This window comes from Leptopilina heterotoma, unplaced genomic scaffold (genome assembly GCF_015476425.1).
Source record: "Leptopilina heterotoma isolate Lh14 unplaced genomic scaffold, ASM1547642v1 Lhet_36, whole genome shotgun sequence".
In the NCBI taxonomy this organism is placed as follows: Eukaryota; Metazoa; Arthropoda; class Insecta; order Hymenoptera; family Figitidae; genus Leptopilina; species Leptopilina heterotoma.
Genome location: NW_025111040.1, coordinates 948,605 through 966,917, shown reverse-complemented (window position 1 = coordinate 966,917; position 18,313 = coordinate 948,605). Strand labels below are relative to the sequence as shown.

At 20.8% G+C, this 18,313-nt stretch overlaps 3 protein-coding genes across 3 annotated transcripts; 1 reads left to right on the top strand and 2 right to left on the bottom strand.

Annotated features, from left to right (window-relative positions):
- Nucleotides 1–811: 811 nt before the first annotated feature.
- LOC122505566 (dolichol-phosphate mannosyltransferase subunit 1) lies at nt 812–4,811 on the bottom strand. The gene is made up of 4 exons (XM_043617277.1): nt 4,545–4,811; nt 3,900–4,110; nt 3,586–3,776; nt 812–1,113 (listed from the first exon to the last, which is right to left on the bottom strand). The coding sequence occupies exons 1-4, from the start codon at nt 4,670–4,672 to the stop codon at nt 885–887; spliced, it is 759 nt and encodes a 252-aa protein (XP_043473212.1). The 5' UTR covers nt 4,673–4,811; the 3' UTR covers nt 812–884.
- Nucleotides 4,812–4,946: 135 nt separating this feature from the next.
- Nucleotides 4,947–7,807, top strand: LOC122505567 (NF-kappa-B inhibitor-interacting Ras-like protein). The gene is made up of 2 exons (XM_043617278.1): nt 4,947–5,310; nt 6,597–7,807. The coding sequence occupies exons 1-2, from the start codon at nt 5,212–5,214 to the stop codon at nt 7,101–7,103; spliced, it is 606 nt and encodes a 201-aa protein (XP_043473213.1). The 5' UTR covers nt 4,947–5,211; the 3' UTR covers nt 7,104–7,807.
- A 48-nt stretch (nt 7,808–7,855) lies between these two features.
- Nucleotides 7,856–13,900, bottom strand: LOC122505565 (fatty acid 2-hydroxylase). Its single transcript, XM_043617276.1, has 6 exons — nt 13,504–13,900; nt 10,308–10,533; nt 9,317–9,477; nt 8,597–8,729; nt 8,251–8,370; nt 7,856–8,114 (listed from the first exon to the last, which is right to left on the bottom strand). Exons 1-6 carry the CDS (start codon nt 13,873–13,875, stop codon nt 8,029–8,031), a joined length of 1,098 nt encoding a protein of 365 aa, XP_043473211.1. The 5' UTR covers nt 13,876–13,900; the 3' UTR covers nt 7,856–8,028.
- Between the last annotated feature and the right edge of the window lie 4,413 nt (nt 13,901–18,313).

Sequence of the window (18,313 nt, the reverse complement as noted above, 5' to 3'; positions counted from 1 at the left end):
TAATTTAAACATTTTCTTAATTAATAAAAAACGATATTTGAAATACCAAATTTGTAAATATTAAAATTTGAAATATTTCTTTCTAAAGACGAATAAACTTTTTTTTGAGGAATTAACATTAAAAATATAATCACGTTAGGAATTAGAAATTCCGTGTGATATTAAAAAAAGGGGGTTGGTTCAGAGTCGATACTTTTTGGGCTTGGCGATTTATAAGTTCTGTAAACGAGGGTAATTTTTTTTCCTCTCTCTCATCCTTTTGTGGGTCACATGTGTGTTTCTTGAAAGTTTGAGAGGGGGGAAATGAAGAGGAGGCGATTAGGTAGCAATTTCTCTCACTCCAGACGTGCTCTCAGTTTTTATTAAGCACCCCACAGAAGATAATGTTGACGGATATTGCCAAAAGGGCAGTGCCGTCTGCGCGCGTCAAAATATAGACGACAATTTTTAGCAATGGATCAATAAAAGCCGAGTTTGCAACGTTGGTGAACGCGAATCAAACGATTATAAACAGACAGCGCCATCCACGTGTATCTCGAATCACACGTGTACATTTTCTCAAAATTTCTTGCCTTCAATTTAAATCCATATTTATAATTCAAATTTTTCCTCTAGTTCAAAATTTACCATTTTTTTCGATTTTAAAATTCTTTCGTTTCTTTGAGAAAATTTTCAGTTTTTCTTTTCTTTCGATTCTTCAACATATATTTCTTTTAATTCGATTGATTTTTAAATTGTGAATTGTAATTTTCGTAATTACTTCGAAATGTCTTTTCAGATTTCTTTTTCCTTTTTTGAAAAACTTGTGACATTTTGAGTGGTAAAAATGAATTTATTATTAATGTGGCATATAAATGGAGGAATGTTTCTTTGTCAGTCAATTTTCACTGTGTAAGCGAAGAGAAAAATAAATATAAAAGTCCTCGGACAAATTGAATAATTTCGGAGCCTCCTAATTTTGATTCTCCATAAACACGATCGACAAATGTTATTGGCACTTCGCCAATTGTGAATCCAAATTGTCGTGCTTTAACCATCATTTCCATTTGAAACACGTAGCCCTTCGAGACACATGATTGAGTCAGTTTCTCCAGAACTTCCTTTTTATAGAGTCTGCGAAAAAAAATTGACTTTAGGATAGAATAAAATAGATTAAAATAAGATTTTTTTTTTAAATAAAATCAAATTCTTCAGTAAGAAATCAATTTTTAAACGTAAAAATTATAATATTAGGTGAAAGTATACAGTAAATTATTATAAATAATATAGAAATTAATTAATAAACTAAATTATTAAAATTACTGAATAATTCATTAATAATATAAATTTCAAAGTAAATCTTCAAATTTCAATTTTTAAATGATTTCTGATCCAAAATTTCAAAAAATCCACTTATTAACTAATTAACTACTTAATTATTACTATTATTTATTAATTTCTAAAATATTAATAAAATTCTTTGAAACAATTCAATAATTTTCAAAAATCTCAATAAAATTCTTCGCAAGAATTCAATTATTTTTATAAACAATATAATTCTTTACAAGATTTTAACTACCTTTAATCAAATTTAAATAAAATTCCTCATAAGAATTCCACTATTTTTACAAAGTTTCATAAAATTTGGCGAAAGTATTAAATTATTTTCAAAAATTTTGATACAATAATTTATAACAATTCAATTATTTTCAGGACCATTTTAATTTAATTCCTCGAAAGAATTTAAATTTTCATCTAAAAAATTAAATTTGTATTTTTATGAATTTTACTATTTTTTATTCCATTATTGTCATAAATAAATACTTCACAGAAAGTCAATTATTATTTTTAATACAATTTTTAATTTAATTTCTCGAAAAATTTCAATTATTTAAAAAAAATTTTAATAAAATTTTTCTAACAATTCAATTATGCTCAAAAGAATTTGATAAAATTCTTCGAAACAATTCAATTATTTTCAAAAGTTTTAACAAAATTCGTCTCAAGAATTTAATTATTTTCATTAATAATTATAAAAATCTTCTGGAGCAATTCAATTATTTTTAGTACAAATTAAATACAATTTTTTCAGAGGAATCAATTATTTTAATAAATAATAAAATTCTTCGGAGGAATTTAATTATTTTCGATATAATTTCAGTAGAATTTCTTGATGGAATTCAATTATTTTTAAAAAATTTATTAAAATTCTTTGAATGTATTCAATTATTTTCAAAAGTTTGGATTCAATTCTTTATAAGAATTGAATTATTTTCAATAGAAATTAAACTAAATTTTTGGGAAGAATAACATGTTTTTTTCACATTCAATTATTATTTTTAAAAAGTTTAATAAAACTAAAAGAATTGAATTATTCTAAAAAATTTGGATACAATTCTTTAGAAATTAAATTATTTTCAGGACAATTTTAATTAATGAATGTTAAAATTTTTTTTTAACGAATGTTTGAATTTAATTTTAATTAAGTTCCTCGAAAGAATTGAAATTTTCTTCTAAACAAATAAAATTTGTATTTTTATGAATTTTACTATTTTTTATTCTATTATTTTCATAAACAATAAAATACTTCGCAGGAATTCAATTATTATTTTCAATACAATTTTAATTAAATTATTCGAAAGATTTCAATTATTTTTAAAAATTTTAATACAATTTCTTTAAAAAATTCAATAACAATTATTTTTAAAAAAAAATTTATAAAATTCTTCGAAACAATTAAATTATTTTCAAAAAATTTACTAAAATTCTTCAAAATAATTGAATTATTTTCATTAATTATAAAAATCTTACGGAGCAATTCAATTACTTTTAGTACAATTTTAACAAAATTTTTTCAGAGAAATCAATTATTTTCATAAATAATAGAATTCTTCGGAGGAATTTAATTATTTTCAATATAATTTCAGTAAAATTTCCTGGTGGAATTGAATAAACTTAAGGAATTTTATTTAAATTCCTAGAAAGAATTTAATTTTTTTGTATAAATTTGGATTTTATTGTTGTTTTTATTATTTTTTAGTCTATTATTTTCATAAATAATAAAGTTCTTCGCAGGATTTCAATTATTTTTAAAACAATTTTAATAAAATATCTCGAATGAATTTAATTATTTTCATAAGTTATAAAAATCTTTGGACAAATTAAATTATTTTCAAAAATTTTGATAAAATTTCTAAGAAGAATTCAATTAATTTCAGTGCAATTTTTATTAAATTCCTTGAAAGTATTTAATTATTTTCAAAAGCTTTGTAATAAAATTCTTTGAAACAGTTCAACATTAAATTAAATTATGATTTTTAATTAAAAACAATTTTGTTTAATTAATTCTTTAATCTTCAAAGCATTAAATTAGAATTTAATTAATTAAAAAATTGAAAACAGTTCAAAATAAAAATGATAAAAAAAATTAGGAAATAAAAGTACAAACAAAAACAACTAAATTTAAACTGCGAACAGATTATTGGAAATCGACGATTATTAATATAGAAAAAGAAGATATATTTCTAAATTAATTAAGATAATTAATTTCTAAATGAATTAATAATTAAAAAACTTAATGAAACTATCAAAGTAATTTCTACAAACCTGAAACTTCCAGTAAGGTCACTGACACCAGGTCTCAATAAAAACTGTGTTAAAAAATTGGCACCGCAACTTATTAATTTCCTTGTAAAATCCCAACCGTAAACACCACCATCTCCAGCGTATCTTGTTCCGGTAACTACATCGTAATTAAATTCCTGTTGTTTTTTAATCATTTCGGTAATAAATTTTGGCTGAAAATTTTAAAATGTTTAATAAAAATTCTCCCCCTTTTCTTTTTAATTTTTTTTCAGAAAAATTATATTATTTTCTATATAAAAAAGAAATTATAGAAAAAGGAATTGAAAAATGTTTACGTGATGCGACAAATCTGCATCCATAATTATAATAAAATTTCCAGTTGCGTGTTTAATGCCATGAAGATAAGCGGTGCCAAGACCGAGTTTTTTTTCCCTTGGCCTGAGAACAATTTTCTCCTTTCCATAAAGTATTTGTAATTGCTGGGCCATTTCCAATGTGCCATCGGGTGAGCCATCATCGATTATAATTATTTCATAATCAAAATCACTAAAAATTAGACAATTTTTTTTTTTTATTTTAATTTTTCTGTATTGAAACTTTTCGATTGTCAAAAATCAATTTATTATTTACTTTTATTGCGGAAAATAAATAATAAGAATTTATTACAGAATTATTAATTATAAAATGAATACAGTTAATTAATATAATTATCGAAATTTACTAATTACTTCAAGTATGAGTTTAAAGGAAAATAAAGTAATAAACAATAATGTAACAGTCGAAAAAAATAAATTAAGAAAGAAATAGAAAAAATATTAAATCGATTTAATCATTTTATGTCTTTTGTTAATTACTTAAAGAAAATAATAATTCCACCAAGATAAACAAAATTGAGTAGGTAGATAAATTAAAGTGAAAGAAATTCATAAAAATTTGCAAACAAAAACAAAACAATACATTTTGAGGTTATGTTTACTCACCATTTGTTTAAATTCTGAACAATAAGCCAGACGATTATTGGCAAATTTTCAATTTCATTGTAAGTTGGAAGTAAAATGGAGTATTTGTTTTCGACTTTTAATTGTTTATCATTTTGTTCGTCACTCATTTTGACGATTTTCTGTTTATTTGTTTACGTTATTGTAAATAATGTTGAAAATGATATTAAAATCCGTTAAAATAATTACTTATCTTATATAAACAATATATACAATTAAAATAACAATGAATATTTTATTTACGCAATGTTTTGTTATAAAAACACTCAAATTATAATATTAAAAAAGGAGAAATTAAAAATACGAATTGTTTTTAAAAAACCCGGACACGTTGACGTTATTTTAGTTACGGAAAAATGTATAGATTGATGCAGATGTCGCTTTTCGAATGAAACGTGGTGGACAATTTGACAGCTGTCAAACAATGTTTGTTTTTCTACTTTAAACAAATGGATAATTTAGTTTTAAATTTTCAATATAGTGATTAAAATATCAGAGGAAATTGATTATTGTCATTCTGAAGATCTAGAGATGATGGCGACAATTTTAATCCAGGTTTTGTGCCCCCTGCGCTCTACCTTTTGCAAAGTAATCAATTTTGGCTTTCATTAATGTAATTACTTAAAATTTATGAAATAAACACGATATAATGGGAAAAACGACACGAGTCGTTGTTTGTGGAATGAAAGGAGTAGGAAAAACTGCCCTTTTAGAGCAACTCATTTATGGAAATGTTAATTCGAAAACTGTAAGTTTATAGGTTATGTTTCTCATTATTTATTTGCATCTTTATTCTTTTTTATTAATTTTAAAGATTTTAAATGTCAAGTCAAGTTTTTAAGTTATACTGACAAATTCAAATCAATTAAATGAAAATTTCCAGGGTTGCCAAAGGTCAGGGACATCAGGGAATTCAGAGAAAAGCAAAGGAAAATTAATTATTAAAAATTATGGATTTATAGAAGAATTTTAATTAAAAACACTAAAAAAAAATTGAATTTTAGAGAAGTTACAAATGTTTCCAGAAATTTAATTATGTTCAACAATTTAAAAAAAAATGCTCGTCAAAATTTCAACTATCTTTAATAATAATAAAATTCTTCTCCAAAATTCAATTATTTTCATAAATATTAAAAATTTCACAGGAATTCAACTATTTACAAATTTTTTATCAATTTCTTCGCAATAATTCAATTATTTTCATAAATAATAACATTTTTGACAGAAATTCAATTATTTTCATGAATAATAAAACTCATCATAGAATTTCAATTATTTTTAATACAATTTTAACCGAATTAATTATTAATTATGTTTTTCGAAGAATTTCGTTTAAATTGTATTAAAAATACTTGAAATCCAGTGAAGAATATTACTATTTATTCGAAAATAATTGAATTCTTGCAACGAATTTTTATTATATTTTTTAAAAATAATTGAAATCCTGTGAAATATTTTATTACTTATGAAAATAATTGAATTCTTACAACGAATTTCATTACATTTTTTTTAAATAATTGAAATCCTGTGAAGAATTTTATTTTTTGTGAAAATAATTGAATTCTTGCAAACGAATTTTATTACATTTGTTTTAAATAATTGATTTCTTTTGAGAATTTTTATTAAAATAGTAGATTTTAAAAATATTTGAATTTTATGGCAATTTAAATTATTATAAGTTGTTAATTTAAAAAGGTTTTTAGTTGGAAATTTTTGAAAATCTTAATTCCTATGGAAAAATATAGTAATGATTATATATTTATTCAAAAATAGAAGTTATTGATGTTTTTGAATAATTTTATAGTTGAAGAAATTCGTAAATAAATGTAACAGAACATTTTTTTTTTTTTTTTGAGTATCTAATCATTTTTAGAGCAATTTTGAATATTCCTTAGGGAAAAAGTCCAAAATTTGTTCTGACAATCAGGAAAAAGTCAGGGAAAAAGAAAATAAATTTTTTGTGGCAACCCTGATGAAAATAACTTAATAGAAAAATCGAAAATATAATTACTAAATTGTTAAAAATTCACACAGGAAATTCATCCAACAATTGAGGATATTTACGTTGCGAATATTGAATCCGATCGTGGAACAAAGGAGAATGTACGATTTTATGATACAGCTGGATTGGAACCAATGCACAATAATACAAATAATCAACAATTGCCAAGGCATTATCTTGGATTTGCCGATGGTTATATTTTAGTTTACGATACAACGAAACCCGAGTCTCTCGATGTTTTATTGCCATTAAAAAAGGACATTGACAAAAATAAGGACAAGAAGGAAATAACGATAATTGTGATTGGAAATAAAACACGACACGAGCCAGAACCGCAGACATTGGAAAATACAGCGATTAAGGCAATTAATTGGTGTACACGTGAAAAAATTCGACATTTCGAAGTTAATGTTATTGACAGGACGAGTCTTTACGAGGCATTTATTTATCTATCGTCACGTTTAAATCCGCCACTAAATAAAAGTACATTCCCACAATTAAGCATGGGACGAAAGAATACACGAACCGAAACCACTTGATGGTTCCTCAGTGATTTGATTTATTTTCTGTTTCCATGGAGACCGAATCTCAAATTGTAATTATTCCACTTTTTCTATTTTTTCAATTTACTGAATTATTATTTTATTATTTATTCTATTATTGCAGCACTTCACGTGACAGTCTCTACTTTTTTTTTTATTTAAAAACTATTCAAAAAAATTTGAGGTCATAGTTTTTTTTATTACAAAAAAAGGGACAATTTTAAAGTGTACTTAATTTTTTTCTAAATGATAAATTTACGGAGACAAATATTGATAATTATATCGATTATTGGTAAAGTGATAGGTAAACTAATTAGTAAACTAATATTAAAAAAATAACTATAATTTTTAATTGTTATTGATTTTTTTATCTCAATCAAGATTTTATTAATTTTTACAATTACCTCTGTTGAATGCATTTTTTATACACTCTCAACAATTATGTTCCTTTCTTACGTACTTAATAATGTTATTTATAAACATAATGTTACTCTCTTTTTTATACAAAAATTATATATAGCTTTTGCTAAAAAAAATACCTAATTCGGAAAATTACAAATTTTTCCACTAAAAAATTTAAATTAAAAAGAAAATATTTGTTGCATATTGTTAATATTATTGACGTCGGGGAATTAAATCATAAAATGAATACATTGTTAAAAAGTAATTTTATTACAAAAAAATTTTTATATTTACAAAAAGAAAAAGCTTTGGCTTAGAGTTTTTTTTTTTACTACAAATTACTTAAATATTTTTTATCATATTCTCTATTTATATAAGTCCTAAGCATGACACGCATTTTTATTCTATTTTATATTCTATATATTTTAAATTAATTTTTAAAAACGAATGTTTTTCTATACATTATTAAAAAAATTGAAATAAAATAATTTTTTGTAAAAAAAAAAACAAAAACTTTTATTTACCATTCAATTGATTTTGCCAGTTTTCGAAGTTGAATTAGAGTGTGAAAAAGATGATCCCAAAGTTTTGTGCTTATTCCAAAACCTAAACAAAAAACCAAAAAAAAAAAAAAAAGTGGAGAAAAATTAAAAAACTTTATAGAGGAAAATTGTGCGTCAGATAAGAATTCTTATTTCGATTGAAAAAAACTTTATCAAAACAGAATCAATAAGATAATTACCAATGTCATGGTGAGAAAAATGATGATAATTATGATAACGTTTCATATCATAGAGATAAGTATCAGCCTTGGGAGAACCGTGATGCAAGTAATAATGCATTAAATCGTAACATAAATATCCTGTAATATTTAATAGTGAATTATTATTATTATTATTTTAATTTTTTTACTTTTGTTTTTCTTCTTTTTAATTTTCTTTTTATTGTTTTTTCTATTTTTAAAAATTTAATTTACATCTATTGAAAATTAATAATAATAATTATTATTTCTTTTTTTCTTTTTATGTAAAATTTTTTTTACTTATTGTTTAAATGCACAGAAAAAATAATATTTTTTTGAAACAAACCTGTCAATGCACCGGACAATACGAAATGCATCATTATTTGTGGAAATAATAATTTATAAACATTAAATAAAATATAAGTAATTATCGCAGCAGGTACAGGTGGAAAAACCAGTCTTCGATTATCAAAAGGTGCCTAAAAAAATGATAATTATAAATTAATATTCACAATAATAATAATATAAAATCATAAAAATTATCATAAGTTAATAAATTAATAATTTAATAATAATTAATTATTTATAAAACAAGTAATTAATATTTTTAATTGAAAATATTTAATAGCTTTTTACATTAAAATTACAGTAAGTTTGAAAATAATTAAAAAACATTTCTTATTTCTATTTATATATTAAAAAAATAAATTTAAAACTGCATAAACAAATAAAAATGAAAAATAAATCAAGGAAGTAAATAAATAATTAAAAATTCATTCATAATAAAATGTACAAAATAAATTAAAGAAGTAAATAAATAGTTAAAAATTAATTAATATTAAAAAATTTAAAATAAATGAACAAATACAAATAAAAAATAAATTAAAGAAGCAAATAAATAATTAAAAATAAAAAATTTATTGAAATCCATTATAAAAGAGAAAAAAACAAAATAAATATTTTACTAATAATATTAATAAATTTTCAATAAAAAGAAAATTATTCAATTTTTAAGAAATTTTTAATTATTAAATTAAAAAAAAATATAGATAATTAAAAAAAATACCTTGTGATGAACTCCATGTAAAATAAAATGCATTGTAATGAGAAATTTAGAATTCGATGGTGGTTTCATGTGAAATAATTTACGATGTAAACTATATTCGATAAAAGTCCACAACAATAATCCACAGGAAAAGGCAACGAAAATTTTCGGTAAAAAATAAACTGAAAATATATTTAAATTTTATTAATAAAAAAACAAAATAATTTTTATTCACATATTTATTAAATTTTATTAACTTTTTAATTAATTTCATTTATAAAGAATTAAACTAATTGAAAACTATTTTGAAGTAATTCAAAAATTATTAATTTAGTTAATTACTTATTACTTTCATTGAATTACTATTTAATTAGTTAATTAATTAGTATGTAAATTAAGTAATTTGAAACTCAATTATTTAGTATTTTAATTGAATTATTAATCATTTATTTTATTAATTGGTATTTTAATTTAATTATTATTAATTTAGTTAATTAATTAGTATTTTAATTAAGTAATTTTCAATTTAATTATTTAGTATTCTAACTGAATTATTAATAATTTACTAAATTAATTTGTACTTTAATTTAATTAATATTAAGTTAATTAATTAATTAGTATTTTAATTGAATTTTTAATAATTTTAGTTAATTAATTAAAATTGTAATTGAATTATTATTAATTTAATTAATTCGTTAGTATTTTAATTAATTTTTTTAATTAATTATTTATTTAGTAGTTTAGTTGAATTATTAATAATTTTTATTAATTAATAAGTATTTAAATTGAATATTATTATTAAGTAAATTTATTTTTTAATTAATTATTATTTAATTAAATTGATTAGTATTTAAATTAAATTATTACTAATTTCGTTAATTATTTATTAACGTAATTAATTAATTATTAATTTGTTTTTGTTAATTAAAAATTATTTAGTTTGTTTAAAAATTAATTTTTTTAGTTAAAAATTATTTATTTAAAATTGAAATTAATGAATTTGTTTCCTTACGCAAATGACCAGAATTATTCGTTAGGCAGCCGAGATAAAAATAATAAATCGACACTGGTATCCACACAATTGGCACAAGAAACCATGGTGTAACTGTGAGAGTTTCTAGAAAATTTGACCGAAAAAGACGAATCGATCGATTCACTGGTAGATTCACCCATTTCCAATAGTTGTCAGCCAGTGAGCCCACTTGACAAAAAATCGGTGAGTTCCAATCAATGAGTCTCTAAAACGAGAAAATAAAAATAATAATAACTAAATAAAACGAGAAAAAAAACTTATATTTTTAAATTTGAATTAAACTCCCGCCATGAAAATGGCGGAAAAAAAAATTTAAGCTGCGCATGCGCGGTAATTGTACAGTCAAATTACTTCATTTACTTTTTATAAAAATTTTAACACCAAGGAAAATTCTCTTGAACAATTAGAAAATAGTGAGAAATTGTTTATTTAGAGGATAGTTTTATATTTCGCCTAATTAGTTAAATAATTATTTAGAATAGAATTCCCCTCTTATTTTCATTAACAACTGTTGTTTCGATGACTGTATTCTCACTTCCGGTTTTTTTTTGTCATTTCCGCCTTTTAGTCCGTTACCCGCCTTGCCCGCCTTTTTCATTGCGCCAATAATTGCTGGCCGAGTAAAGTGTAAATAAAGTCTCAATTGATATAAAAACTGAAAAAATAGTGAAAACTTAATAAAATCCAACTGAATAATAAAGTTTATCGAGACTGTCTCTGTGAATTAAGTTGTTGGAAAGAGAAATTCAATCCGTTTGTCGCTATTCTAGAGCGTATTTGTAAAATTTAACATTTTGAGGTTAGGTTTCTCGCGACAACTTTTTTTTGTTATTGTTAAAAGTTTAACCTAATGAAAAAAGTGAGAAAAGAGTTTAAATTAACTACTAAATTGAAATATTCTTCGTGTTCAGGATTCAAATATAAATGAAGTAAATTAAATTATTGATAATATTATGGCAAGGATCGCAATCGATGCAGATGCGAAAAAAATCAATGGAGGTAAAGAGAAAATATTTACTAATTTTTTTTTAACTTTTTACTTATTTATAAAATCTTATTTCAATATTTATATTTTTGTATATTATTTACATTTATTAAAAACTGAGAAACAGTTTTTTTTTATTAATTGGATTTTACACACTGCATTTGACGTGCATTAATGTTTCAATTGAATATTAATTTAGTTCATTATTTATTAATTTAATTAGTTATTAATTCAATTAATTGATTAATATTTTAATTGAATTATTACTAATTTCGTTAATTAATTATCAACGTAATTAATTAATTATTAATTTGGTTTTGTTAATTAAAAATTATTTATTTTGATTAAAAATTAACTTTTTTAGTTCAAAATTAATATTTATATTTTGGGGTATATTTATATTTATTTAAAATTGAGAAATAGTTTTTTTTTTAATAATTGGATTTTACACTGTGCATTTAACATGCAGAAATATTGTTAGGGATAAATTTATTTCTTTTCCAAAAACAAAAAAAAAAAAATTTATTTTTTCTGAAAAAGATAAAGGCATTGAAAATTTGATATAATAAGTAGAATATTGCATAAATTTTGAATATTTATTATTTAAATAAAATAAAAGTATTTCAATTTAATTCGTAAATTGTTACTATATTGAAAATAAATATTGATTTTGATTTTAATTTCATTTATTGAATATGGTTTCGTGTCGTGGCATAATTTTCTATTTTTTTTTTTTTTTTTTAAAGGGCGAATGTTCACCTCAATTTATTCAGGTGTCACTGTTTTATTACGTTTTTTGTAACTTGGAAAAATAAAAGTAAACTTTTCTCCCCATTAACAATTCATCGGCGTTTGTCCGTGAAAGTGGAAAAAAAATATTCGACACGCGTGTCATATAACACTCCATATAATAAATATTTAATCAATTGATTATTAAAACTAGTTTATTTTATTCCTTATACTATTTTGATTAAAAATTTTCCAATTGAACATCAATTTTGATGTTTTAAGAAAATTAATTTTTTTCCCCTCAAAGTTAAAAAAAACAAATGAATATTGATTGTAAGCAAAAAAAAATAGAAGGAAAAAATAATTAATCAGCAATAGAAACATTATCGAGTGAATAAATAATATAGCAAAATATTAATTTTATTAATTGTAATAATTATATTATTAAAAAAATGAAGCCTCAAAGTAATAATAATTATTTAGACGTACAATTATTTATATTTTAATAAAATAAATAATTTCATAATAAAAATTAATTTAATATTTAATAATTTATATTTAATAATAATAATTATAATTTAATAAATTATATTTTATTATAATAAATAATTTAACACTAGTTTTGAAAATTTTCAATTTGATGAATTTTAATTTTTAAATCTGATCTTTTTGTTCAATAATAACGAATAAAATAAAATGTTTATACTTTTGTTATTAAATTCGAAATTAATATTTAAAGATATTAAAAATATTGAAATAAAAAAAAATATTTAATAAAATTAAAGAAAGTTATAATTCAAAAAAATTGATATTAAATTAATATTTTAATAAAAATAAGGATAAAATTATTATTATTATTATTATTTTTTTTTATTATTTATTTATCTATTTATTTATTTAAATAATAAACGGGCTCAAAAGAAATTAAAAATGTCCTTTCGTACAAAATGTACTAGAAAATTATTATTTTTATTATTGTTATTATTATTAATTATTATAATTATTATTATATGACACTGAAACCTGTTGGAACGCAACTTGATTTTTCATTTTATTACAGTAAACAATCGTTAAAATTTTTTTTAATAATTTAATTTTTTACCTAATATTTTTACAATATTCTACAACTAAGTGAAAATAATTCTTGTTAGGCATTTTTAAATTTTAAAAAAATGTTAAAAATAGTTTCATTTCGACAGGTTTGACTGTATTACTATATTATTCACCCAAAAAAATGTAGTATTTTAATTTTAATGATATTTAATTTATAAAGTTATTTTATTAATTGTAATTAATCTATTGTTAATTTATTATTAATTTATTATCAATTAACTTTGACAATTTTTAATATTTTCAATTAACTTTAGAGATAATTTATGTTGACAATTGATATTTGTTTTTAGATACAATTTCAAACTTATTTTTCATTATTATTATTATTAATGTTGTTGATAAACTCACCTCAATACTATCATAGTCGTCTTTATTTTCCTCAATGAATTCTTGAAAAATATGTAGAGCAGCTTCAGAATGGGGAATTTGTGTTAAAACAACATCTAAATTTAATCCCTTAAATGGTTGTAGAATTTTACTACCACCTGGATGCTTTTTTAAAAAGTCACTAATTTCATAATTTTTACCACCATATTTAACAAAAAATTCCTCCTTTCTCTTATTCTTCTTCTTCTTCTCATTGACTATTGGACATTTTTTTTCATCATCACTGTCACTAGGTATTTTCATTTTTAATAAGTTTTCATCAACATTTAATAATTCATTTGTCTTCAACTTCTTGGACATTATGTCATGACTTGTTTCAAACAATGATTTCATAATACTATTAATACATAGAAACGTGATTGTATTTTTATTTGAAGAACCGATAAGTGAAAAAAAATACAACTATAAATTTCTAATATCTTCAAAAAAAAAAAAAAAAATTCTTTTACTTGAAATATTAAAATTGAACTTTCAATCGGTGAATTTCTTTATAATAACAGTACATTTTTTATTGTTAATTTTGTTATTAATATTCTTTTTATTATTAATAGTCTTTTTAATACTTTATTAATATTTTTACTAATTTTATTAAAAATGTAAATTAATGCTTTTTTAAATTTGTTTTTTGTTGATGAATAATATTAAAAATAAATTATGAATTGAATAATACTAGTAAATTACAAAATAATAAAATAAAAACTAATAAAAAATTATAGATAATAGTAATAATAATTTCTTTTTTGAAAATGATTTTCTATGGAAAAATTTGAATGTAATAATTTTGTGGTCGGAGTTGGAAAAATTTTTTTATGCACCTCAACCCTCGTGTAACGAACGTTGACTGATACGATTCGTAAAGTGTCACTTCTTTCCCACCTTTCTCTTTTTATATAATAATTGGAGGGTTTAAAACACCAATTTTCCTCGAGTCATTTTTGGAAAATAGAAAAAAGGGAAAATTTTATTTTTCTATTTTCGTAATTTTTATTTTATTTTACTTTACTTTATCACTCTCGAGTGTAATACTTTTGTTTGGTATTTTTTTAAAATAAAATTTGAAAAAAAAAGAAACTAAAAATTATTAAACCTTCCGCTAAAGATTACTTTCAATTATACCAAAAATTAAAAATCTAAATATTCGATTTTAAGTTTTAAGGAGAAAAGCAAAATTTTTTTCAGGGCATAAAAATTTATTTAAAAATAACCTGGCGCTCAAGTTAATTTACAATCATTTTGAAACATGGTTGAAACGTAGATAATTAATAATAATAATTAATAATTTATTCTCAAAAGCGAATAAATTGAAATGTTTAAATTCTAAAATTCGATGATAAAGTTTAAATACAAAATGCTTATTCGTTCGAAAAGACTTTTTAATGAGCGGGATATCAGTTTAAATGTTTAAAAAAAGAAAACCTTTTAAATGAAAAAATTAAATTCTTGTCATTAAATTCTTTTTCAATGTGAAGATTTTTATCCTTGAAATTTTATCGTTCATTATTGGTTGACAATTATTTATTTATTAATTTATTTATTCATTTATATATTCATTAATTTATTAATTTATTTATTCATTTATTTACTCATTTATTGATTCATTTATTTATTCATTTATTTATTCATTTATTTATTCATTTATTTATTTATTCATTTATTTATTTGTAAAAGTTTTCATGTGGCTGGAAAAATTGTTCTTTGGCAATAAATAAGCTTTTATTTAAATAATTACAATTCTTGTATACAATACTTTTTAAAACGATCTATTTCTATTTTTTTTGGTTTTTATAATTACGAGTTATATTTATTTATAATTATAATCCAGAAATTTTTGCTCGCATTCAAAGAAATTTGGTAAATTTGTTCGCAATAGAAATACTACACATGGGATTTTATTACAATTTAAAATATATTTTACGTTCCTTTTTGCGCTCCTATTATGTATCACTTTTTTTTTCTTATATTATAAATTAATCGAGAAGAATTTTTAAAGTTTACAACAAATTACAAGTTTAAAGGAGAAAAAAGTAATTTTTGACAGTATTATAGTTTGAATTTTATTTAATTTTTTTTCTATTTTAATTTTAAATAAATAGAAAAGTTCACAAGTCAACAATTTAAAAGAAAAAAAATATTTTTTATAACGATAAATTTTTTTCATTTGTAAAAGTTTCGAATCTGAAAAATCATTTTACTACTTTTTTATGCTCGGAGAAAAAATATTCATTTTAGAAAATGATTGCAAGACATTTTTTTTTATCAGTTATTACTATTCCTTGCATTAAAAAAAGTCCCACACTGTTGAAGTTTTTTTTTTATATTCTTTTTTAAGCATTTTTTTTATTCTAAAATTTTTTCTTGTGAATTCATTTTTCTTGTATGTTTATTTTGTTATTAATTTTGATATTAATTTACTAATTAAATTTTCGTACTATTCAAATTTCGAAGAAAAAACTTCAACTACAAAATAATATAGAAACTTTTTTTTACTAAAATTCCAAAATATGTATTTTTCTATTTTTTTTTAATTATATTGTTTTTGCATCTTTTTTCAATTTTTGTTTCAATTTATGACCTCTTTTTAGAAATCAATTTTTTTAAATAAAAAATAAGAGACATTAAGAGAGTTTTTTAATTAGTTTAATTAAACAAGAAACTTATAAAAAAAATTGACAGTAATATGTATAACAAACAATTTTACAAGAACAATGGAGATAATTCCCTTTTTCAAAAATTAATTATAATTTTTTTTTGCAAGTAATTAATTTCAAGAATTGATGGAATTAATTAAATATTTATAATTATGTAATTATGTAAATAAATTTTATAATTTTTTTTTTGTTGAAATATTTTCTCTAGTCAGCCGCAAAAATTTTTTTTTCTATATATATTTACAAGTTTAAATATAAGGGGAGGGGAAGAATTATTGTTTTAAAGCAAAAAATACAAATCAGTCGTCGGAAAATTTAAGCTTCGAGGATCCAACATACTCTTTAATATTATATAACCACGCTTTATAATTAACTTTTTTTTTTCTTCACCATTTAACGAATATATATATTTTTATATATATTTATATTCTTTTCTGTAAAAAAAACATTATATTATAATAAAAAAATGTTTTTTTTTCATTAATCATTTTGAAAACGTGGTATAATATTTCATTTTGATATTGAACACACGAGATTTGGAACATTCGTTTGCGCTTTATTTTTCCTCATATTAATTATAGAAAAATAAAGATCGCTTTCATTTTCTAGTTAATATCGGAATCTTTTTTTCTTACTTTTTTTACATTCGTCGAGATAAGAGAAAAAAAAAATTATTGAAAAATATTTTCCATATAAAATATTCAGTTATTTAATTTATTTTATAATTTAATAATTAAAAAAAATTTCGAATTAAAGTTTTACTTAAAGAAGACTATTTTTGAATTTAAGTTAATAATTGTTAATATAAATTGCAAAGATTAAAGTAATTTTTTTGAATGATTAGAATTTTATTTTATTTTTTTAATTTCAATTAATTTTAGAAAAAAAAAATTGTGTATAATATTTTTCTCTCGTCACGATTCCGTTTTGCAATATCTTACGTGGCTTTTATTTACCTACATTATACATATTATTTAGTTTTGAACTTTTTCATTTCCGCAAGAAGCAATCACAATTATTGGAGTATTTTGAAAATGAAAATAACAAAACATTCGAACCATTAACATTTTCATATATAAAAAAAAGTTGGAAAAATGAAATTCTCTTTGAATTCTAAATTCTTCTTTTTTAGTATAATTTAAATAAATAAATATTTTAAACAAATTCAAATTATTTAAATTAATTGTTCTAACATTGTGTAATAATAATAAATAGTAAATAATAAATAATATGATAATAATTAAAATATTATTAATAATAATATAAAATAATAAAAATTGTGTTCTTTTTTCTTTAACATTTTTTTATTTTAAGAAAAATAAAACACAATTGAGATAAAAAAGAAAATTTGTAACAAAAATTAAAATTTTTTTTTTTGCCATTCAGATCTTTTTTATAATTATGCAAATGTACAGTTGGATCTGTTTAGTCTGCAATTATAATCACGTAAATTAGATGTAATTATCTCATTTTCTAATTGAGCTTTAATTAACTGAATGCAGCAATTAATTAATCAGATTTATACATTAATCGCAGTCAATTGTTATCGCGAATTATTTAATTCTTAATTGTGTGGTTTTCAATTGAGAAAAATTATCAGATAAAGAAGACCAACTGCATATTTTGAGAGATTTGTTTTTTTTTTGTTTTTTAAATACTCCTTTTTTATGACTCTTTAACAGAAGAATATATACTAAACTCTCTCTCTCTCTCTTTCTTTTTCTTTCTCTCTCGGCATAAATTTTTCATCTTTTTCTGTTTTATTTTGGATCACATCGTAGCTTACAGTTCATTGGTCTTAATTTTTATATTATAGGTTATCTTATAATTTATAATAATTATTTACAAGTACAAGATCGGGTGACCAATAGTGAACGCGACAAAATTTCGTAAATTTTATTTTTTTAAATTAATTACGAATTAGTGACGATTTTCTTCTTACATTGAAAGTAATAAAATTCATGATTAGTTTTATTAATTAATCAAATTCATTTTTATTTTTATTAATTAATAACATTAATTGTCAAGATTATAAATTAATAAAATTGATTATTAATATTAATTACCTAATATTAATACATTAATTTTACTAATTTCTAATTGGATCCACTATGTTATTTAAT

What these genes read in the sequence shown, in the direction of transcription:
- LOC122505565 (XM_043617276.1), bottom strand. Translation starts at nt 13,875, where the DNA reads ATGAAATCATTGTTTGAAACAAGTCATGACATAATGTCCAAGAAGTTG. An exon ending in GAATAATTCTGGTCATTTGC is followed by an intron (nt 9,478 to 10,307) that starts GTAAGGAAACAA and finishes ATATATTTTCAG; the next exon opens with TTTATTTTTTACCGAAAATT. An exon ending in TACATGGAGTTCATCACAAG is followed by an intron (nt 8,730 to 9,316) that starts GTATTTTTTTTA and finishes TCATTTTTTTAG; the next exon opens with GCACCTTTTGATAATCGAAG.
- LOC122505567 (XM_043617278.1), top strand. Translation starts at nt 5,212, where the DNA reads ATGGGAAAAACGACACGAGTCGTTGTTTGTGGAATGAAAGGAGTAGGA. An exon ending in GAAATGTTAATTCGAAAACT is followed by an intron (nt 5,311 to 6,596) that starts GTAAGTTTATAG and finishes AAATTCACACAG; the next exon opens with GAAATTCATCCAACAATTGA.
- LOC122505566 (XM_043617277.1), bottom strand. Translation starts at nt 4,672, where the DNA reads ATGAGTGACGAACAAAATGATAAACAATTAAAAGTCGAAAACAAATAC. An exon ending in GTTCAGAATTTAAACAAATG is followed by an intron (nt 4,111 to 4,544) that starts GTGAGTAAACAT and finishes TCTAATTTTTAG; the next exon opens with TGATTTTGATTATGAAATAA. An exon ending in ATGCAGATTTGTCGCATCAC is followed by an intron (nt 3,777 to 3,899) that starts GTAAACATTTTT and finishes TAAAATTTTCAG; the next exon opens with CCAAAATTTATTACCGAAAT.